Below are 25,023 nucleotides of genomic sequence, written 5' to 3'. Positions count from 1 at the left end.
CAAAGGAATTTTTATATTTTCGTACATAATTTATGCGACTTTATTTTCGGTCGAATGCCTGCGGCTGCTGACTGACCCTGAAGTCTCTCCACAATCTACAATCCCAACGCGATAACAATGCGCATAATTTACGCCCAAGCGAATTTCGCTAACGCAATGCTAACGTGTCTTTGTTTAATTAGCCAAGTTCGCTGGCATGCAGAAATAACTTGAAAGCTCGCTTTGATTATCCATCAGGCATAAAGTTGCGCAAATTGCCCAATTACCAAAATCGATTTCACAGATACTGATGAGAATGAAAGGTGAATTGAATGGGAAAATGAAAGCAGAGAATGGAATGTAAGTGTCTGAGTCAGTCGACTGTCATTGCTGGGGTAACTGACAGGCGGCAACCAACAACCAACAACCAACAACCGACAACTGACGCACACAAATCAACAGGAGAACAGAGAACTGAGCATTGAAAGCGAATTGAACGCGTGGCCAGTTCTTAAATAATAAACATGGCCACAATAAACGTTGGAACTGTGGGCGGAGCTTAACGGTTGAAGGCCCCCCTCAACCATTTCATACCTTTCTCGACTATATTTTTATTGTACTCTCGTATTTATTTACTGCTCAAACACCAACAGCCACACTGAGCAAATATTTATTATTTGCTTGGCGCGATGCATATTGTATAATGCCACAAACAAAACTTGTACATATGAAAACGAACCGTACCACAAGTTTATTAATTAATGGTAAAACAGCCTCTTAATTTAATTTGAAATACAGCATTCATAATGATAAAAATCACAGTTCTTAAAGAGTATTTTCTATTATTATTAAGGTGTCATCATTTATCAAATAAATCCGTAGTTTATACGAAAACTTAACTGTGCTGTGCCTGTTAATAATATTGTGCATTACATTTAAATAATGGTAGGAATCTATTGAGTATTTTCTGGTAATAATAAAGTCTTTTTAAATCTATAATTTATTTGGAAATTTTATGATGTATAAATACGTGCAAGACAAGGTTTCAATAATTTAATTTGGAAATCAGAACTCTTGGTTACGGTTAAACAAAGAACTACATGGATTTAATGCAAATACAAAATCAATATTGAGCTTTCATTTATATATTTAATTTTATGAGAGACACAATTGAAATAATTTTTTCATTTGAAGTAAAAATTGCTTTGGCTGCTTTGAACTTTCTTTTTGCTGACATCAATTGAAGTTTTGACCCAAGTTTTGTTAGCCAATTGACAGCTAAAAGTAATCTTTAAATTGATTCATTTGCCTGTCAGCTTCTTTTGGCCACAACTTTATTGGAAATACTAAGTTAGAAGGGAAAGTGAGAGTTAAATTGATGCACCTTTCAACAACTTTGATGATCTTTGTGTGCGCTTCAATTTCCAAGTGAAAGCAAGGGCAACAGGGCAAAGGGAAAACGAATCACAGAGGTAACTTCAACAGCAAACTTTGTTATTTCAGACCTTCAAATTCACCACGCAAATGCCTTGAAGCAGACTCGGCAAAATTTTTAATTGAAATTAGCATAGAACATTTTGATGTTGCCGCAAATTTGCCATTGGCTCCATTAACAATTGACTGCCATCCTGTGGTTTCGCAGTGAATTTTCCAGCTGTGAGTTGGCCAAACAATAAGGTTCTACTGCGATGGGGGGTCGGTCTATATATATATATATATCGAGCTATGGGCGAATGCCTTTTGGAAGAGAGCCAAAAAAAACAGAACCACGATCCCAGGAAGCTAATCAGCAGACAACTATTTGCAGGCAATTTTTACTCGCCTGCTCCTCATTTCCCTTCTCATTCCCATTCACATTCCCATTCTCATTCATTTTCGCCCATTTTCCTAACCAAATTGCAACGCCCACTTCCATCTCTCCCATTGTCATATCTAATCAAAGCGAAATGAATGAAACACTTGACAACATTTCCACGATTCGGTCTCCTTTGTCCATTCCATGCACAGACAAATAACATAGACGAATGCTCGAACACCAAAAAAGGAAAAAAAGAATCTATTTGTTTAATATATTGCGATTAGGCTATTCTTAGCCTGTTCCAATCACAGCCCCCAAGGCGCATTAGACTTTTGTTTACGCATCATTTGGTCATTTGAGGCTCTTTGCTTTCACTCCGACACTCACTAATAACAAATTTATTATAGCCGCTTATCAATCACAGGCCTCGCTCAAGTGGAACTTCGACTGTCTTCGACTGCGCATCGATATTTTATTCGATTTGTGTGGCCAGCTAAGCAAATGCATTTGTGTGTTCACCAAACGCGTTGCCCACTTTTAGCCAATGGACTGTAAAGCGAGATTGTGCCAAGAGTTTATCACCCAGTGTATGGTTTAACGATGTACAACACACAAGTGTCTGAATAACAGGTTGAAAGTAGAAGATTGCGATGTAAAATAATTGTGGATATTTTGAATTATTTTGCTATATTTACTCGCCAAAAAATTACATTTAGTTTAACAATTGAATGGCTTAAATTGCATAGAAATAGATAAGCTCCATAAAACGAAATTGGAAAATATTAAAATAAATTTAGTTTATGATATACATACGGATTCATATACATTTTTAATTTATAAGGCTGAAGGAGTGACATAAATTCAAAATAAAGAAATTTCTATCAACATAAATTCATAAGTTTAAAATAAAAATAAATTTTATTTTATTTTATGTAATAAAAGTACTAATTTTATTAAGGGCAAAACAGTGCGACATTATTCTTAAAATTTACTAAACGAATATACCAAAAAAATACAAAAGCTTTTTTGGTATATTGATATAATTTTATATTTAGAATATGCCAAACGAATATACCAACAATACTGAACGATACCGAAATATGTATGTGGTATATTGATATTAAAAAAAATGTATACCACAGAGTACAAAATATACCAGATTGTTAACCAAAGCAACTCAGACAATCGACACACATACATTTGCTTCCTTCAACGCTTCGTTAAACGATTCTATAGTAAAATCACATTTAACATAACATATTAAAGCTTATTTGAAATAATAGTTAAGGATTGATAGTTAATTTAAACTGAATGATATTCATAATTTAAACATGAAAAATTGATGAAAACGATATATATTCAAAATACTAAAGCAATAAAAGTCCCTCTATAACAGTTTAGATGAACAATAATTAAATAAAGTTAATTAAAAATAAAGCAAAACGATATATGTGAAAATCAAGAAACAAAATGCAAGTAAGCATAAGAAAAGCAGCCTTGTTAAATGTATCGATTGAAAGGCTCTTCGAATGCCAATCTCTGATAGTCTTTATTATCTGCAAAGTTAAAAAGAGCATTCAGTGCTAAAGAGATGTAACATTTAAAGCCCTTGGGAGATCGAAAGCGAGCAAAAAGTGTACACTTAGTCACCAAGTAGAATGGCTTTAGAAATCTTCAGTTGAAATCTGAAGGATAATCAGAAGCAGAGCACACGCACTCAGTCTCAGTCTCAGACTCAGTCTCAGTCTCTGGCCTTTTCATGTCCGGTGATTGTAACTTTGGGCAGAGGCGATGATAAATACATAAACAAACAACAAACAGGCAATGACAGTTGGGAGGAGGAAAGGGGCTGAAAGGCATTGATACAGTAGAAGAGGAGGAGGCAGCGCATTAATTCCAGACCAACACTTGAGCCGCTTATTAGGAGTGCCCTGAAGGAGAGAGGGAGAGAGAGGAGCGTGTAGGCAGCAAAGAGGCAAATTATGTAGCCTTTTCGGGGGGGCGTTAGAACCACAACCAGGGTCAGTTTAGCCAGGTCGAGGTCAGGCAATGGTGTTGCAAACAATAACTTTAGGCTTTTCCATGTCAACAAACATTAACACGGACACCAACTAAACGCATAGCCAGGGGGATGAGGCGAAAGAGGAGAGCACATTGTTGAAATCGAGTGAAGCGGATATGAGTGCGAGTGCGTGAGTGTGGGTGTGAGTGTGAGTGTATTCACAAGTGACAGCTCCTTAGCAAGTTGCGTTGATACTCGCCAACAACAGAGCCATCGAAGCAAATTCGACATGCCAGCCAGCCAGCCAGCACATTCCCATCCTTCCTTCCTTCCCTCCGTTCCCTTTCCTTCCTTGCTCGCTCCCTCGAAGACCGAATAAGTATGCTTTATTATTAGAAAAGTCGGAAGCTGACTGCGGGCGAAGGACGAAGGATGAAAGCAAAACTCGACTTGGCTTGTGCGTCTTGATGTATGCAAAATTTTGTGTTGATAAAGTTATCAACGACAACATTTGCATTGTGTTTCACTTGCGGGCTGTCATGTCCCTCTTTTCACAATACTCTGCCCAGAGCAGGGTCCCCTAAATTGCAGACTGCTGCTGATAAGCAAACGCTTCAAGGGTTAACGAAGTAAAATAAAAAGAGCAGATTAAATTAGTAAGAATATACACAAAAGTTAACAACAAAGTGATTGCATGTTTTTTGCTAAAAAAAAAAAATATAAAACTACACATGTTTTACCCTGAACATCTTGTTTGTTATTTTGGGGCATTTTATGGCAGCAAGTGCAGAGTAGATGAGCACGTACCTTTTCACCTAGATACGTGCGAATGTGTGTACGCTGGCTATTTATTTATTTATGCGAAAATAGGCGGCAGTGTCTACACAATAAAGGTAAAAATAGCAACATCTGACACGCTGCGACACATTTTATGACAAGAGCCAACACAAATTAAGCAAATGAGACCATTGATCTGCCAACATGTGAGCTAAATTTATAGTATTCTATGTAAATTTTAATTAGAACAAACACGCACTGGAAATAATAATAATTATTATGAATTTTTGCAATAAATTTAGAAATATTTTAGGACATTCTGGGAACAATTTCCATTAAAAAGTGGAAGCAGGTTTAAAAGTGCCTATATAAAATGTTAATTAAATTAATATTGAAATGACAAATTAACATTTATTTTATTGGCTAAATATACCAAACGAATATATATATATATATATATATATTTATATATATATATATATATATAAAATAATAAAATAAAATATATACCAAATAAATAAAATAAAAGAAATATAGTGAAATTATAATTCTAAGGATATACAACATTAATATATCGACATAGTTCTAAAATATACCAAAATAGTACGGTATTAATCATAAAATATACCAAATTAATGTACCGAAATAATACCAAAATATATCGATTGTGATATATCCGCTACCTATTTTCAATAAAATCAAAACAGTCTGGTATTATTCTTAAAATATACCAAATTTATAAAGCAAAATAACACAAAAATATACCGAAACAATGAAATGGTATTCCTAAAACATACCGAAATAGTGTACTATTTTTAAAATATACCGAATTAGTATACCAAAATAATACTGAAATATATCAAAGGTTATCATAATACAATAACAATCGGTTATTCAGTTTTCATTTCACAAGTTTTGAATTCACAATAAGTAGTTTGCACTTCAATAGTTATTAATTAATTTATTAATATTAATTAAACCTTTTTTGAATTTAACATTAGAACTTAATGATGATGTAATTTTTACGACTCAATGAGAACATTTCTTCTACAGCCTCATATTTTTTTTTTATATTCTGTGACAGACAGAAGAATACAGAAATGAACCGGTTGATGCAATAGTTGGTGCTTAATAGACGAATATTTCAGTAGTATTGCCATAAATTTTCTGTTTTTTACTATTTCCTTGCCTAATGAAGCACATAAATGGTCATATTAAATTTTGGGGAGCTTACGCAATATAAAGCTTTTGCGCAGATCATTTATTCCGTTCATCTGGAAACAGCACTTTTTTATAATCAAGAAAACCTTAGACATCTCTAATATTAATAAACCTACATAAATAATAAGTGTTTTTCCTCTAATGCTTTAAAACGCAAGCTAAACAAAAATGCTGTAGGAATAGTACCTGAATTTCAATTTTATTGTAGACATAAGAGAAACTGAAAACTGTTGAATCTATAACTAAAATGATTTTGGCTTACAGGGTAACTCTTAGTTGATAACTTATCATAATCGTTAAGCGACCGGATATTGGCGAAAAGTCGCTTGAAAAGAAACCTTCTGATGGTATCGCCAAAGAAAAATTGGAAATTGTTAAACTGCGCATGTTTTCTCTGTTGTTATCTGTTGCTTTTGTTGGCAACTTAAAAATTGCAAAATATGCAAAACGTGGCTTAATTTTATGCGTTAAAAGTTTTCTGTTTGTAGTTTCACCTTAAAGTGCTGCACAAATAATCGCAACAGTTTTTCTATTTCAAAGTTTTAAGCTTTTGGCTTTGTTTAATGGTCAAGCCGGAGAAACAAACTAAGTAAATAAATAATTGTTAAGCGGAAAAAACTAGGCTTAATGCGAAATTCAAGACCTGCGCAAATAAGCAAAGTGTGCAAATTAGAAAATGTCCGAGTTAATTTTATTGAAATATTTAACTGGTTTCGCTTTGTCTGAATGTTGCCTCATTTGATTGACCAGGTTTGATTCCATATTTATTTTCCGTTGTGAGTCATATTTATGCGTTTATTCATTAGCAGCCATTAGTATCAAGCTCGAAGCTATTTGTGATTAATAATTAAATTGTTTCAATCGATGATGGACTTCGCTCGAGTACGATTAATATGCTTAAATTGCTCTTCATATGCTCTATAAACGTTTGATAAATTATAAATTAATCAATACGCATTTCTATGCTAATTATATCCCCTTAATTCATAATTGTGTTATTAAAATTTAATAAATGCGTTTAATTCTTTCTTTGCTTTATCAAAAGAATTATTTATTTTAATAAAATGCACTGCGAAATAAAGCAGCCAACAACAGATGCCATAAAAAGGCATTTACTTTATAGGCAGTTGGCTTCTTTTTATACCCGCTACCAATAGGATAGAAGGGTATTATAACTTTGTGCCGGCAGGAAATGTATGTAACAGGTAGAAGGAGGCATATCCGACCCCAGAAAGTATATACATATATTCTTGATCGATCTATCTATGCCCGTCTGTCTGTCTGTCCATATGAAACACTGGATCTCAGAGACTATAAGAGGTAGAGCTATAATCTGTTTTCGACAGCATTTGTTATGTTGCAAGTATATTTCAAATTTTTGCCACGCCCACTTCCGCCCCCGAAAATCAACAAAAATGGAGAAACAAGCGTAATTATAAAGCGCGGTATTTACAATAATAACTATAATAATTGTGATTCCTGAAAATTTGGTTGTGATCAGATAAAAATCGTCGAATATATATACAAGATAATCATAAGTTTACTGACTTTTAAGTATTTGCACCTCTATTGAAAGCATCTAAAGATTTAAATTTGCTGCATCAAAAGATACAATAAATGCAATAAAAACTGAAATATTTCCATTCAAAAAATAAATCGCTGCATTACATAGTCGATCGTTTTATTTTTCAAAACCCAATTTCTTAATGCACCAATTATACATAAATGATTACATAATTGAGTCAAATATGGGAATTTCAGCATTTCAGTTTATCACTTCTTCATCGCTTCTTTGGGGCGAATTAGCATCTTAACTTCTTCAAGAAAAATATAATTGTATCTATGGTCCCACCAACGTAGATTTTTCCCATATGGTGCATTTAAATGACTGCATAAGAAACAACAAAAATCTATAATTATCTGTATTCCTTCGAAAATAAAAATTTGCGATATTTACCAAGCAAAACAATATTTGTGCCACCAGCCACTTTTATTCCAGGCTGCGCAATTACCAGAATCATATTTGTCGTTGTCCCGATCGAATGTTGTGAATTTCATGTTTTCAGAGTATTTCACGCTATCCGCAATAGTTCCATTGAATTTACCCAAACTCAGTGCATATCCATTATCTTCATCAGATATTTTGAAGTCGTCATAACGAATGTTGTAGGTATTTTCATTCTGAGCAACCAAATGTATGTAAAGTTCGAAACGCTGCAAGCTCGTGATACGATGTATCTTTTCTAATCCAAGAAAGAAATCACTTCCAAAAGAACCGAAACCTTTGCGAAACGTTGCCCAATCCCTAGTGAAATTCTCATTTCCCCCAACTCGTTGTTGTATTGCAATCCATCCAGGTCCAGCTAACTGACTATCGCACAAAACATGGAATAAACCCATGCCAGAGATATTGAGTTGATGAATTCCTGAATAATCTCCGAAGGGGAGGCATGTTGTGGGAATTAATTCACATTGACTAAGCTTAGTTTTACATTCTTTTAATTTCAATTCAATCTTCTTCTGTTCTTCTATAATGTTTTCTGATGGCCTATTTAATTTGTTGACTCCTGAACATAACTGAATATCTTTTTCATGCTTTATTATTAAAGATTTACTCTTCTCTAATTCCAACTCAAGTGTTTTCTGTTGTTCGTTGTGACTTTTAATAATCTCACTCAATCTCTTTATCTTTTCATCTTTTTCAATTAATATAGAATTAACAAAATTAAATTGAACTTGACAATTTTCTAAGTTGGTGAATTTATCTGTTAGTTGTTCTTCTATTTTAAGAATAGTATTTTGTTGTGAATTAATTTCAGATTCAGATTTATCAACTTTATTTTGACACAATTGCAAATCGTTTTCTCCTTTGATTACTTTGTTTTTATACTCATTTAATAGAGCTGCCTCCTTTATGAATGTTTCATGAATTCTTACAATTTGATTTTTTCATAAGATCAGAATTTAATTCACTTATCTGCTTTTCCTTAGTTTCACTTTGTTCTAACTCATTTCTAACCTGCCTGAAGTAATCTAGCAAAGGTTTAACAGTCTTGTAGTTATGAAGCCGGCACTGTTCTTCCATTTTTCGGTCTGATTCACACGTCTGATAGGAAGAAAAGGTATACACTTTAATCACTCTTTATTCTTGTTAGTATTATGTCTTTGATCTCACTTCATCTCCAGTTGTTGTAGCCACCAAGAATATTTGAAGGACCATCAGTAAGAAAACTCCGTTAAATTTTATTCCGCCCATTTTAAATGTTTCGACTGCCCGCAAACAAAATGAATTTGGAACTGAATTTCGTTATTTCGTTAAAGTCATTGAATGTCTGAAGCGGATGTGGACTCCGCTTAATAGATCTGAACGAGAGAGGTCAAGTAATGATAACCTAGAGTCTCGGCCTAGATTCTCTTTCGGCAGAAGAAATTTCAATGTCGGATGATCGTCTGTAATTTTTTTTGCTCAATAGGTTCTGTTCTGTTTGCTCCAAGCAGCTTCTTCTTGAAGACCCATCGACAACAACATTGTTTTTAATTTCTTTCAGTCGCGTGTTGACAGTGGGGTCAATCTCCAAAGTACTCGAAATTATGCTCGAATACTTTCCAAACGACAATGGGACTGATTTCGTAATAATATATATGCTGACAACTATTTGGTTAGCAAATTTAAAAATAAATTGATTAAGTTAATAATAGTATAATTGATTTTGTATACCAGCTACCCATAGGTTAGAAGGGTATTATAACTTTGTGCCGGCAGGAAATGTACGTAACAGGTAGAACGAGGCATCTCCGATCCCTTAAAATATATATATTCTTAATTTTGTTATTTGCAATAATAACTATAATAATTATGATTCCTAAAAATTTGGTTGCGATCAGATAAAAATCGTCGCAGTAATTAACGAATTTTTTTTGTATGGGCAAAAACGCTTACTTATCAGGGGTCTTAGTGGGTTTGGCTGTCAATCTGGTATATGTGTCGCCTATGGTATATTTTGAATGTGGTACTATCTTGATATACAAAATATACCATTTACTATATTTTTAGTATTTTTGTAGTATGTTTGGTATATTTTGAGAAAAATACCGCAAAATATATTTCTTTTATTCAAAATGGGTAGCGGGTATCTCACAGTCGAGTATACTCGACTGTAGCTTTTTACTTGTTTTTCATTAAGACTGATTAAGGTCGATTATTAATTATGGCGAATGCGTTTTAAAGTATCTCGCAAAAAAGTTTTAATTGACTATTAAGCATGGCTTATAAGCAAATGGGAATTCTTGCAGTATATTTCAAATATTTAATTAAAGCGTAGGCAAAAAGCATATTGTCTGCTCTCAATGCTTTTTAGGCATTCTTCGCATGCCATTTACCACACTTTCTCTTTCTCTTTCTCTTACTCTCTCGAACTTTTTCTCTGCGTATATCTTATTTTCTCTAACTCGCTTTATGGGTTTGTGTTTATGTGTGAACGTGCTTTTCACTCGACTTCCTTCTGCATTTGCAGTTAGCACTGCAAAATTTTCATTTAAATGCCCAGCCCACAAAAGTATGCAATGATTTTTGTGTTTGTAATTGTGTTTGTGCGTGTGTGTGTGTATGAGCATCACATTTGCTAGTGTGCGTTGCGAATGCACTTTGAGTTTGTTGTGCACGGTAGTTAAGGAGTAAAGCGTACTTTGTGGTTAACTTATTAAACATTATAAGATTACGTATACATACATCTTATTTTTCGTAGTTTCATAGAAAATTCGAGATGAACTTAACCCATATTCTAAAGTTGTTTTGTCGCAATTTAATTATTTATGAAAGTACATCAAATACCTTGATGTAATTTTATTCACTGACTATTTGAACTAAAATATCCTAATCAACATTTGTTAGATTCAAAGAAATCCCTCTTCTTTTTTTACCATATGATGTAGCTACTTTCCGTATGCACTCTAGAAAACTTTGTCATTTTTATTTTTTCATTCTGAATGCACTTTGTGTCATACACGATGGAATAGTAATCGTACATGCTTTTCGGTAAACTTATTAGAATTGTAAAGCTTCGAATTCATAGTGACACATTCGAGATGAACAAAAAATTAGTCTGACTGATATAAGTACATATTTAAATGCTGATTTATTGTAATTAAAATTCAAAAGAATGATAACGTTTTTTTCAAATTTTTTTTAGGTTTATTGAAATTTTTTGCTTTTTAATTACTTCTTTGCTATCCACAAAACAACTTAAACGAATTATATTAAAAATAAATATCATAAATAACTACTAGATCATAAATATAGTACCAAAATATTTAACAAATGCTCAAACTTGTTGTGATCTTAATTGGTTTGGCTGGCAATCTGGAATATTTTGAACTATATTGTATATTTTAAATGTCAACATACCAAATATGTATATCTTTCAGTATATTTTAGTAGTTTGCATTATATTTTCGGTATATTTTTAAAATATAGTTTAGTATTTTATTTTAAATACTCAAATGCATATTCACAGTTTTAATGTGAAAAATCAATCTAATCATTTTTTACGGAAATTACTTATATTTTTGAACATTTAATGCGGCTACTTGCTCCACAGTTCCACAAACACATACACTCATTTGAGTATATGTGTGTGCTAAGTGCGCTTGTTCTAGATAATTAAAAATGTCATGCAGTTTTAGCTCTTGCCGACTTTTTGTGCTTAATTTGATTCAGCTGCAAAGTTTTTCTACTTTCTTACTTTTGTTTCTGCATGAATTGCTTTAACTCTGCGTACACAGAATGTGCGATAGAACAACAACATTAACAAAAACATTTTAAATTCAAATTTTGTGCTTAATTTCAGACGGTGATTATGCGCATTCGACGAGTGTGTGTGTGCGTGTGTGAAATTCTTACACTCGACTTGACAATGGGTTGGGCAGAAGGCGTTGCCTCTAATGTCAGGCAACACACGTTGCGTTGATCCCAACAGCTGAGCGATATTAAATGGCATCGCTTAAAGTGTTGAGCGACATACTTTGAAAATCATTTACAATTTGTTTCGCTTGCCCAACAGATCGATATAAATTGCCTGACTGAAATCTATGTCAAACACACAAAACGATTTTCAAGTATTCTGCGTTATGGAAATCCCAAACGCACGCAGCAGATACGAACGAGGGAGAATCCCAGAGTCAAGTGATGCGATGTGATGTGATGCGACCACGCCCCTATCCTAGTTAAACGCCTACGCAGGGGGTTTCCCCACAGCCTCTGCCTCTATCTCTATCTCTGCCTCTGTTGCTGGCATGTTCATTCAAAATGCGACGCATGGCAGCAGCAAACTTTGCATTCTTTTCAGCATTGAAATGTGAGAGTGCCACAGGTGAAGACGGACAATTAAAGCGAATAGTTTCATACTCTTCAAGAGTACTGGGATAATGTCGAAAGAGCTGCAATAAGAATATATAGTTGAAGGTGTTGTGATATTAATATCATCGGTTTAAAAGAAGGATGACAGCTGCAATCAAGTGTGCTCGACAGTGAGACACTCGCAACCAATTTCAATCCATATTCTAAAAATATAGTATACCGAATTAATATACCACAACAGCACTAAAATATACCATACACCATATTTGGTATATACCATAGAACACAAAATATACCAGAATATCAGCCAAATAAACTCCGTTACACATATTTTTACTACAAAAATCCCTAAATATACCAACGATTATATTTGGTATACCACTGCATACACTCGAAATATACCGCAGAGTACAAAATATACCAAATTTTAAGCCAAATAAACCTACACCCATCTGCAGCATTCATTCTTAAATGACGTAAGCAGATATTTGGAAGTTAATAGATACGGATTAAATACAATAGAAATTTTGTAGTAGTAATGAAAATAATTCAATAAATAACTATAATATTTTTTGGTTTGTTTATATAAATTTAAAAAAATTTAAAAATCAAATTGAATAGGATAGAATTACAAACGATCCCAGTTTTATTTTCCCCCATTTGCGCATTTAGAAAATCGCAATCTTTATCAATATTTGATGGTGTCATGCACATGAGCAAATCATGTTACCCCACTCAAGTGTGTTGCAAATGAAAAACGCATTGCGATTATGATAACGTTCCATAAAGTATGTGTAACAGCAGAAGCATCAGCAGCAACATCAGCAGGAGCAATCCATATTAGACCTGTGCTGCATCCACTGCGTATGAGTTATGTGTGCAAGTGTGTGCGAGCGAGAGAGAGAGAGAGAGAGAGAGAGAGAGAGATTGAGTGAGCGTGTATTACTTATGTTAAGTGAAATGGAAAGCCATGAAACGATTTCTCTCGGTGATGGTTGCTGGGATGCTTTGCCAGAGGATGACTTCGATTTCGTGCTGACATTTTATTAGCAGTTGCTGCTGTTGCTGTTGGTGGCATTGCCAGTGCTGTTGCTGCCACTGTGAGTGCCAGGTATGCCAACTCATTTCACAGCTGAACGGCGGAGACCATTCCAAGTTATCATTAGAATTTTATGCCTGACTGATATGTGAAAGATGTGCGAGATGTGAGAGATGTGAGAGATGATGCGAGGCATCAAGTGTGTGATCCATTTCCCCCCCCTCCACCATTTTCAGACCCCTCACTGTGTGTATCTATCTGACAGACAGACAGAAAGACAGACAGACTTTTCTGTTCGTGTGGTAGCAGAAAGTTACACAAGTAGCAAAAACTTTCTTAATTACTTGCAAATGCTCAGCATTTTTAATTGCTTGGCGTGGCGTTGCGACCGGAGGCAAAGTACTCATACAACATTCAGGCCAAATACGAATACAAACACGAGTATGAGCTTGAGTGCTCGTATTCGAAGTCGTACTCACACTCACACTCACACTCATGGTGTTCGCATAATGAAAATTTGAATAAAAACTACTTGAATTTGCTGCACAAAATGTGCAATCGTAATTAATTAAATGCACTCGTAGTTCGCACATTTACATTGCATAATATAAATCTGATTGCAAGCAGCAGAAAACATGAACAATGGGATATTAATTTTTTAAATATTCTGGCGAAAAATCAATATAAAGAGCATGAATTAAACAAGTAAATAAAAGAAAATAAATTATATGAAATTGTTAAAAATCAAAAGTAAAACCTCTGAATTCTTTGTAATTAAAAAGAACATTTTTTTATGACTGCGCTTGCTTTTGAAAATCGATTAAATATTTGTTGCCGTACAACTTGTGATTAGATTATCACAATAACAAAAAAGCCAGCAACAAAAATCTACATAAAACATTTTATAATTTGCCAACTAATTAATTGAAATGCGAATTGTGTTGGCAGCTCGCCGACAAACTCAATTTGCGTTTGCAATTTCCATTTATGATCATTCTAATTGCTTTTGCCCAAGGCACGTTCCCAACCTCGCCAACTATTCCCATTTTCCCTCCTCTTGACCTCTTTGCTGTGTCTGCTCTGCTTGTGGCAAGAGAGACTGGCAAGTTTGTTTACCATTTTGAATTCGCATGTGGTTCACAATAAATTTACAGTTTTCATTCCTTGTGTTCTTTCATCGGCAGCAGAACTGCGACCTGCGGCCCACAAGTGCGACAGAGTGCGCTGCTCGTTCGTTCGTAATTCAGAGCGGGAGGCAAATGCAAAGGCAAAGGCAAAGAAGGTGAGAGCGAGAGTGTGTTGCTTCACAAATTGGCTGCTGGGTGAGCAGTAAAACATTTTTCGATGACAAATGCAAAAACAACACACTCACTCACACGCACATTTATTGGGACAGGCGTTGCGAGATGAGTCACAAAAGTATGTGAACGGCTACATAGAGATGATTGCAGTGATTCAATTATATATATTTTGTATGCTTGTTTACAACTTCTCTTAAGTAAAAGCTGAGACTATTCGATCTTTCTGCATAGCTTTAGTACTTACTTCTATAAATTCATGTTATTAATTGCATAAATAAATAAATTTCGAATATAAATAACAATACAATAAAATGTATAACTCATTATGAAGGAAAAAAAAATTAAAACAACTTTACATTTAATTAACCACATTTATTATTCTGCTTAGGTTCGAGTGACAAACTTCAAGAGCCACCCTCGCAGTTTGTAATACTCCAACGCAAAACAGGCAAAAGAGACAACAGATTTTGCTTTCGTGAAATATTCGAAATTCACAAGTGTATGCAAAAAGGTACGCTACGCTTGAAGGCGAAGCGAGGAGGAGAAGGAACATCGACTGAAAGTGGGACAAGCGCTGACAATGCGAGTGTAAGTGCGAGTGAGCGAGAAAGTGCAAGTGGAGGAGGCTTGTAAATGGGGAGTTGTAGTGGGACACAATTCTTAAGACATGCGAGCAAACGCACAAACGGAATACACATAAACACACACTAATATAAATGCAGATTTTGTTGTTGATGTTTTTTGTAGTTTCTCGATTTTGTTTTTTTTTTTTTTTTTTTGGGTCTTGCACGTGCAGGATTTACAGAATGTGGCAGAGAAACTGCCTGGAATTGCGGGTAATGTGGTTGGTCTCACACTCGTGTGTGGTTGCAAATCAACTGCGGAAACTTTTGATATGAATTCAGGAAAACAAGAGGTTGGTCCGACAGGAAATTTGCAAATGAAGGCACAACATTTAAATAGGATACAATTTTTGAGCTGTGAATATTCCTATTTGAGTGGATGAATTTTCACACTTTATTCAATTTATTTTTGCTAAATCTGTTCAAACTAAAGTTGCTTAAATATGTTGTACCACAAGCTGAAAGTGAGCAAAGAACAAACAGATGAAAACTTTGAACATGGATCCTCAAATATTCCTTAAGAATTTAAAGTTTATGATTTCGATTTTGGCCATTGATTTCGTGTTTTACTGAAACTTATGTTAAATGTATGTAAACTAAACTTACCACCTGTAAAAGCTAAACTAAATTTAAGTCTTAAAAAATGGTTGAAATTTAAGGAGATTTATTGAGTCTAGTTTCAAGAAATTTAAAGAATTTCTTTAATATGAAAAGCATAAATGCCAAACATTTCGAATATGAAAAAATAAATGCACAGTTTAATGCATTTTATTAGTCCTCCAATCATGCTGTTGCTGCTGCACACATTTACAGGCATCTACACACACACACGCACTCATACACCCACACATAGATGTGTCAGCACGCAAAAGCCACGAAATGTGCAGCACAACCAACAACAACAACAACAGCAGCAACAAAAGCATCAAGACCAACGATAAAAAAAGGAAACTGCAATGCTGCTTTTTGCCTGCCGCCTGAAAAAATACAGCTAGAACAAAGGCGTAGCCAAAAACGATTTGTGTGAGTGCCAATCGACATTGAGATACCATGGAAAAGGATGGACTGACTTTTTTATCCAGGCTGACTCTTCAATTGGCAACGCTTGTTGATTGTTTGATTGACTCGCTGATTAACTAACGGACTTAGATACGATTCGGTTTAGTTTGGTTTGGTTTTCAATGATTGACTGACTTAAGCATTAGTGAAATCGCTAAAATGTTATTTGATTGACTAACAGACTTATTATTGAATTTAGAGAAATGTTGTCTGATTAATAAACTCTTTTGGGCATTTTATTCATGCTTTAAAGGCTATATTAAACGATTGATAGATTAATTGATTTTTGAATTCGAAGACATACAAAATGATTTAAGAAGTCTACTTTAGTGTGACCATTTTCTCCTTTATTACATGATTGACTGACTGACTCATAAATATATTTTAACTGATTGATTAGCTATCTTGCCGACTCCTTTTGGGGCATTTGGTTGATGCCTTATAAGATGTATTAAATAATTGGCTGATTTAATGATTGAATTGAAAGACATATTATTTGATTTATTAACTTCTTGCTTGGTTAAAGGATTGACTTCCAGACTCATTGTTGAGTATTTGATTAATGCTTTGTAAGTTTGACTGATATTTTATTAAATGATTGACTGATTGACCGACTTATTGTGAACTGTTTTGCAGATCAATTTTTGTATGATTGATTCTTGATTACTGATTACTGATCAAACCTTTGCAATGCATCGATTGATTCATTATCTTAATGATTGGGTGATTGATGAAAAACCGTGGACTAATAAATTCTCTTAATGATTGATAGTTTCATTGATTCAAATTATTCATTATAAGTTTCTCTTTAACAACCATAAAGAACCATTTTAATGCCCGTTCAACAACCCCTCATCCAACACTCCATTTATACAGGGTATCAAAAAATGTCGAGAAAAAATGGCCGTAAAACAAGAGGCGCGCAGCTGTCGCCTCGACTGCTGCCGTGAACAGCAAACGGCAATGACGCTAATTTTTCACGCAGCTTTGCATACAGCGGCTTTTAGCTTATGCTGGGGAATGGGGAGGCCATGTGTGGGGCAGCGCAAAGGGAGGGAAGGGGAGAAGAGGAACAAAGGAGGAGGCGCACGTAGCTAACAATAAAAGAACCACACCAGATGCCTCAAAGCCAAAAAAAAAGAAAGAAAGAAACAAAGAATATGACTGCAGCAGAGAACTGAGAACTGAGCCTCCGACGAGATGTGGACGACTCTTGTTGGTGGCACGTATTGAAGTTAGCGTAGCCCGAGGTCAAGCACAGTTGCCCCTTCCCACTCCCTGCTTCCCTTTGCACCATTTGTCTGCGTTGGGACCGCTTTCAACACAATTACCATTCGTTTGGCTTTGGCCATTAGCTCATGCATGCGAACAGCATTTAGTTATGCATACTTTTTGGTGCGTCACTTTGCAACACGGTAAACGGTGGCAACATTGCGTATGTGGCACACGCTTTGCGCCACGCTCCATCAAGCCAAATTGAATCGTCGCCACGCCCAAGCACTGTCTGAATATAGCCGCTAGTCGCTCTCTCGCTTCGATCACAAACTAGACCCAGACCCAGACCCAGACCCAGAACCTGAACCTGAACGAGAGACCCCGACCTGGTTAATTAAGTGCATGAGCTGTGGGTATCCTGGGCACAGGCTAATTAAAAGGCGGTCGCCGATGCGCTGAGTTCGGCGACGTGTATGCAATGCCAAATAGAAATTATACCTTAGAGCCGGTGTTCAACCATTACACCTGCTTTGCCCTCCCTTCGTGCCACCAACTGCTTTGGCATGCAAAACACGCGCAACGTCAAAACAATTAAATGGAACACCAAGTCTCAGTTAGCAACAGTTCGATATGTAAGCACTTGTCCAGTCTGCGCCTTCGCTTCCTTTCCTTCCGGCTGGTCAAACTTGACTTCAATCGCCACAGGACGAACGACAACGACAATTAATGACTTCACTTTAGTCTTGGCGTCTTGCGTCTTGCATCTTAGCAAATTGACAGCCTGTGGGATGTTTGGACCCGCCCCCAGAAGTATGCTTTGAATTTTTAAGTTCCATTTGTGGGTATTTTCATCTGCGCTACCCAAAGAATGTTGAAGGGGGGACATTTTAAAGTGTTGTTGGCTCTGTGTAATTAAATTCATAAGCAAATAATTTGAGGCTGCCCTTTTTGCCTAGTATTTTATTCTTTACTCTGGGCTCTAGAATGGCTATCTAATAAATAGGCGGAAGACCAATTAGAAAGGAAGGGAGAAAAATAACTTAAGAGATATCATTCTATCTCTCCTATCTTCTTTGATTGAACCTCGCTTTGGTTCACAAATTGGAGTATTTTTAAGTCAATAGTATATTTTGAATATTTCGGTATATTAAGTGGGTATATAAATTATATAATGTCACTTGGTTTGGTGCACATTTTGTTATATTTTTAACCCAATAGTATATTTTTAATTTGTTGGTATATTATTTTGGTATATTAATTTTACCAAATCAAGTTACATTAGATTTGGTTCACAATTTGGTATAATTTAAAGTCAATAGTATATTTTACTTTTTTGATATATTAATTTTTGCAATGAAATTTGCTTTGGTTCACAATTTAGTATATTTTTGTCCCAATAGTATATTTTAAGCATAATTGTATTTTTTATTTTTTTGGTATATTAATTTTATAATGTAACTTGCTTTAGTTCTCAATTTGGTATATTTTTAACTCAATAGAATATTCTAAATGTAATATTATTTAGTAATTCTGCAATTAATTTTTACATATTTTTAGAATAATATCGCTCTGCTTTGTTTCAATTAAATATTTTAATCAAATTCTATTTTTGTATATTCCCAATTTTTTTTTGTATTCTCTTATTTATTATTTTATTATTTATTTATATTGTGAAAAAAGGATATCAAATAGTTGAAATACTTTTTTTTTCAGACTAATATAATTTGTGTTTAGTAAAATGAACCAAATTGTCTGCTGTTTATACCCGCTACCCATAGGGTAGAAGGGTATTATAACTTTGTGCCGGCAGGAAATGTATGTAACAGGTAGAAGGAGGCATCTCCGACCCTATAAAGTATATATATTCTTGATCAGCGTCAACAGCCGAGACGATATAGCCATGTCCGTCTGTCCGTCTGTCCGTCTGTCCGTCTGTCCGTCCGTCCGTCCGTCCGTATGAACACCTAGATCTCAGAGACTATAAGAGATAGAGCTATAATTTTTTTTCGACAGCATTTGTTATGTTTGCACGCAGATCAAGTTTGTTTCAAATTTTTGCCACGCCCACTTCCGCCCCCGCAAATCAAAAAAATCGAATAACAAGTGTAATTTTAAAGCTAGAGCTACGAATTTTGGTATATACAATAACTACTGTAATAGTTATGATTCCTGAAAATTTGGTTGCGATCAGATAAAAATTGTGGAAGTTATTAAGGAAATACTTTTGTATGGGAAAAACGCCTACTTACTAGGGGTCTGAGTTGCTTTGGCCGACAATCTGGCACATTAAGCCGTTTATGGTATATTTTGAATGGTGTACTATATCGATATACCAAACATACCATTTGGTATATTTTTAGTATTTCTTTTAGTATTTTCGGTATATTTTGAAAATGATACCGCAATATTTTGCCTTTATTAAAAATGGGTAGCGGGTATCTCACAGTCGAGCACACTCGACTGTAACTTTCTTACTTGTTTTAATTTACATTTCTTTTATTTTTGTGCATTTCAAATTTATATTATAATTGCCTGAACATGCTTCATATTTTAATAGCTTTGTATATGTATATTATCCTAATTAAGTTTGTGATAATTATTTATTTATTAAATTTGTGTATAATTTCGTACTTATTGCATTCTTTGTTTCAAACTTAGCCTGACTTGTTTTTAGTTTTCTGTTACCACTTCATTTTGCTTTCGAGTCTTTTGTTCTCTTGGCAGCATTTCAAAGGATTTCATTGTGCTCGTACCTATCAGGTATAATGGACTGATAAATTTGAAGCAAAACTACAAAGTTGCTTTCCATGTTTGCTGCTAGTTTCCGCTTTCATCTCCAAGTACGTACTTTCATTTCCATTTTTATTTTGCCTTCCCATTGGCCGTTGCCCAATCTCATTCCCATTTTTTCGTTCTCGTTCTCGTGCTCGTTTCTATTCTTGTTTTCGTTCCCGCTTTTGATTTCAATTTCAATGTCTTTGTCCCAGTTCGATTTTATGTTCAAATTGGAATTGGTGTTATGTGAGCTAGATGAAGCATGTACTGAGCTCAAACAGAGCAGGGCCAGAAAGCCGTCGACTAAAGAAGGCAAACAGAAAGACACTAAGACTGTCAGACAGACAGATTGACAGACGGATCTGTCTCTCTCTCTCTCTCTCTCTTTCTCTCATTCTCTCTTGGGGTGAGCTGGAAAATGTGGCCAGTCAAGTGTAAGAACAAAGCACTTCGATTGTAGGTGAGATGGTCTGGGTCTGGGTTGGAAAATTGGGATCTGGCACCTGGCCCATATTGACATACATGAAGTAGCTTAGTGATTGACAAATAACAAATAGACATGTATCTAAGATAAGACCGGCAAACATTGATTTGATTAACTTTTGACTACTGCACCGACAATGGCAATAGAATGAGCAAAGCCTAAGAGCTATTTGTGTAATTGACAGCGGACAAGTTGATAGCAAGGGTTTTTCCCACAACACCTTTCCTTTCCGTTCTCAATCCTTCTCTCAATCTCAATCTCAACCCTGGGGCAGAGCGAATTCTTTGCTTGCAATTTACAAAAAAATTTTAATTCACACATCGTTGTAGTGGGAGTCGAGTCGGAATCGCCCTCTTGGGCATAAATCTAATTAAATGCGGATAGGATATTCGTGAAAACTTCTACACGAAGAAGGGTTAAGTTCATTGCGGCAAAATGGCAATAATCTCAGCTCTTTTCCCCAACGAGTACACTCATGTGTATGAGTCTGAGTTTGTGTCTAAGCAAAGCGAAAACAATTTACTTCTGCTTAGCTTTTTCTCTAGCTAAATATTCAACTCATTCGAAAAGGTGCGACTTACTTTGCTTTGGCTCAAAGAAGTTTTCTATTTATTGCAAACACACATTTTAATCAGGCGTTTGAATTTGCGAGAAAAACAACATAGTAAAATTCAAACGTTAGATAATCTTTAGTAAATATTTCAAACAAATCAAAACATTAAAATTGTTCAATATATTAAAGCAATGCACAAGTAAACCTAAATTTAGTCAGCAAATAGTCTAAGGCCTTTCTTTATCAAAAAAATAAGTAAGAAAGCTACTGCTGAGTGTGATCGACTGTGAGATACTCGCTACCCATTTTGAATAAAACCAAAAAAAGGTATTATTCTCAGAATATACCAAAATTCTACAAATATACTAAAAATATACGAAATTGTATTTTTGGTATATCGATATAGTACCACATTCAAAAAATACCATACACGGCACACTATTCCAGATTATCAGCCAATGTATCTAACACCCCTAGTAAGTAGGCAGTTTTGTCCATACAAAAGCATTTCTTTAATAACTTCGACAATTTTTATCTGATCGCAGCCAAATTTTCAGGAATCATAATTCCTATAGTTATTATTATATATACCACAATTCCCGACGCTAGTTCTATTCGATTTTTGTTGATTTGTAGGGTGCAAGAGAGCGTGGCAAAAATTTGAAAAAAACTTGATCTGCGTGCAAACATAACAAATGCTGTCGAAAAAATTATAGCTCTATTCTCTTATAGTCTCTGAGATCCAGTGTTTTATACGGACAGATGGACAGACGGACAGAAGGACATGGCTAAATCGTCTCGGCTGTTGATGCTGATCAAGAATATATATACTTTATAGTGTCGGAGATGCCTCCTTCTACCTGTTACATACATTTCCTGCCGGCACAAAGTTATAATACCCTTCTACCCTATGGATAGCAGGTATAAAAACTCAATTTTACTCTTATTAACTTAATCAAGTTGTTTTTTAAATTTGCTAACCAAATAGTTGTCAGTATATATATTAATAAAAACTCAGTCCCATTGTCGTTTTGAAAGTATTCGAGCAGAATTTCGAGTACTTCGGAGATTGACCCCACTGTTAACACGCGATTGAAAGAAATTAAAAGCAATGTTGTTGTCGATGAGTCTTCAAGAAGAAGCTGCTTGGAGCAAACAGAACAGAACCTATTGCTATTCCTAATGATAAGCCTTGATTTTATGCGCCGAGCTTATATTTTTTTATTTCTTCGAATTAAAAAAAAAAAAATACAGACGATCATCCGACATTGCAATCTCTTCTCATCCGACATTGAAATGACTTCTGCCGAAAGAAAATCTAGGCCGAGACTCTAGATTATCATTACTTGACCTCTCTCGTTCAGATCTATTGAGCGGAATCCACATCCGCTTCAGACATTCAATGACTTTAACGAAATAACGAAATTCAGTTCCAAATTCATTTTGTTTGAGGACAGTCGAAACATTTAAAATGGGCAGAATAAAATTTAACGGAGTTTTCTTACTGATGGTCCTTCAAATATTCTTGGTGGCTACAACAACTGGAGATGAAGTGAGATTAAAGACATAATACTAAGAAGAATAAAGAGTAATTAAAGTGTATACGTTTTCTTCCTATCAGACGTGTGAATCAGACCGAAAAATGGAAGAACAGTGCCGCTTTCATAACTACAAGACTGTGAAACCGTTGCTAGATTATTTCAGGCAGGTTAGAAATGAGTTAGAACAAAGTGAAACTAAGGAAAAGCAGATAAGTGAATTAAGTTTTGATCTTATGGAAAAATATCATAAAATTGTAAGAATTCATGAAACATTCAAGAAGGAGGCAGCTCTATTAAATGAGTATAAAAACAAAGTAATCAAAGGGGAAAACGATTTGCAATTGTGTCAAAATAAAGTTGATAAATCTGATTTTGAAATAAATTCACAACAAAATATGATTCTTAAATTAGAAGAGCAACTAACAGATAAATCCACCAACTTAGAAAATTGTCAAGTTCAATTAAAATCTCTTAATTCTAGATTAATTGAAAAAGATGAAAATATAAAGAGATTGAGTGAGATTATTAAAAATAACACAGAACATCAAAAAACACGTGAGTTGGAATTAGAGAAGAGTAAATCTATATTACTAACGCATGAAAAAGATATTCAGTTATATCGTTCAGAAAACCACAAATTAAATAGGACATCAGAGAACATTAGAGAAGAACAGAAAAATATTCAATTGAAATTAACAGAAAGTGAAACTAAGCTAATAGATAAAGTCAAGGAAAATCAGTTATGTCAATCTGCACTTCATAAATTAAGTCCAACAACATGCCCTCCTTTGGGAGATTATTCAGGAGTTCATCAACTCAATGTCTCTGGCATAGGTTTATTCAATGTTTTGTGCGATAGTCAGTTAGCTGGACCTGGATGGATTGTAATACAACAACGAGTTGGGGGAAATGAGAGTTTCAATAGGGATTGGGCAACGTTTCGCAAAGGTTTCGGTGTTCCTGAAAGTGATTTCTTTCTTGGACTAGAAAAAATACATCGTATCACGAGCCTGCAGCGTTTCGAACTTTACATACATATGGTTGCTAAGAATGGAAGTACCTACAACTTTCGGTTTGACGATTTCAAAATATATGATGAAGATAATGGATATGAACTGAGTTTGGGTAAATTCAATGGAACTATTATTGATAATGGCATGAGTTACAATGAAGACATGAAATTCTCAACATTCGATCACGACAACGACCCATATAATCATATTAATTGCGCAGCCCTGAATGCAAATGGCTGGTGGTACAATTCTTGTATTGATTGGTAAATATTGCAAATTTGTATTTTCGAAGGAATACACATAATTATTGATGTTTGTTGTTTCTTATGCAGTAATTTAAATGCACCATATGGAGAACAGCTATGTTGCTGGTTCACTAACAAGTATATTTCTCTTAAAGAAGTTAAGATGCTAATTCGCCCCAATGAAGCGATGAAGAAGTAATAAACTGAAAAGCTGAAATTCCCATATTTGACTCAATAAGAAATTACGTTCTAAAAATAAAACGATCGACTATTTAATGTAGAGATTTATTTTTTGAATGGAAATATTTCAGATTTTATTGCATTTATTGTTTGTTTTTCAATAGAGATGCAAATAAGTAAACTTATGATAATCCTGAATTTTAATGAGATTTAAAAAAAGATCTGCACATATTCGTTTCTTATCTATACATAAATGATGCAGTTTTGTTACTAATAATACATAAAAAAAACTAAAGAAACACTCTATAATAATTAATAATCAAATTTAAAAGTTACACTCTAAGTTACCGGTTATTAATAGAAGCGAAATAAAGCGGTATTAATTAAAAAAAAAAAAACAAATATACCGAAAAATACTTCAAAAAATGTTGAATGCTGTATTTGACAATTTATTTCAATCCAGTTACCCATAACTCCTAAAATTTTACATTTACGAAAAGTTTCGCCGTAAAAACGAAAGAAACACTCAATAATCAAATAAGAAAGTTACTGTGAAGTATGTTCGATTCTAAGATACCCATTATTAATGAAATCAAAACAATGCAGTATTATTCTTCTTCAAAAATAGCAATTTAATATAGTATCAAAATATAGTAATCAAAATACTCAAATTTTTAAAGTGATTTATTAAAGTGAATTTTTTGTGATTTAAATCTTAAATAAGATAGAATATACAATAATGAATAACTCCTGAAATTTTACAATTACGTAATTAACTAATATATGATATATCTCATAGATAATTGACGCAAAACATATTTTAAGGAACTCAATTTTGATATCTAAAGTCTGAAAAGCTCTCC

General features: G+C 34.4%; 2 protein-coding genes across 3 annotated transcripts; one reads left to right on the top strand and one right to left on the bottom strand.

Moving 5' to 3' along the window:
- Positions 1-7,464: 7,464 nt before the first annotated feature.
- Positions 7,465-8,496, bottom strand: LOC132783605 (fibroleukin-like). The gene is made up of 2 exons (XM_060788875.1): positions 7,735-8,496; positions 7,465-7,665 (listed from the first exon to the last, which is right to left on the bottom strand). The coding sequence occupies exons 1-2, from the start codon at positions 8,175-8,177 to the stop codon at positions 7,551-7,553; spliced, it is 558 nt and encodes a 185-aa protein (XP_060644858.1). The 5' UTR covers positions 8,178-8,496; the 3' UTR covers positions 7,465-7,550.
- A 14,003-nt stretch (positions 8,497-22,499) lies between these two features.
- On the top strand, positions 22,500-24,261 carry LOC132794420 (fibrinogen-like protein 1). Of its 2 annotated transcripts, XM_060804880.1 has the most exons (4): positions 22,501-22,733; positions 22,803-23,277; positions 23,329-23,998; positions 24,068-24,261. In XM_060804880.1, the coding sequence occupies exons 1-4, from the start codon at positions 22,653-22,655 to the stop codon at positions 24,177-24,179; spliced, it is 1,338 nt and encodes a 445-aa protein (XP_060660863.1). In that variant the 5' UTR covers positions 22,501-22,652; the 3' UTR covers positions 24,180-24,261. The 2 variants fall into 2 exon arrangements, with proteins under 2 accessions (XP_060660854.1, XP_060660863.1); XM_060804871.1 differs by having other exon boundaries at positions 22,500-22,733; positions 22,803-23,998.
- The last annotated feature ends 762 nt before the right edge of the window (positions 24,262-25,023 follow it).

Source organism: Drosophila nasuta, chromosome 2L (assembly GCF_023558535.2).
Source record: "Drosophila nasuta strain 15112-1781.00 chromosome 2L, ASM2355853v1, whole genome shotgun sequence".
Lineage (NCBI taxonomy): Eukaryota > Metazoa > Arthropoda > Insecta > Diptera > Drosophilidae > Drosophila > Drosophila nasuta.
The sequence above is the reverse complement of the archived record's forward strand: the minus strand, read 5'-3'. Positions and strand labels throughout refer to the sequence as shown.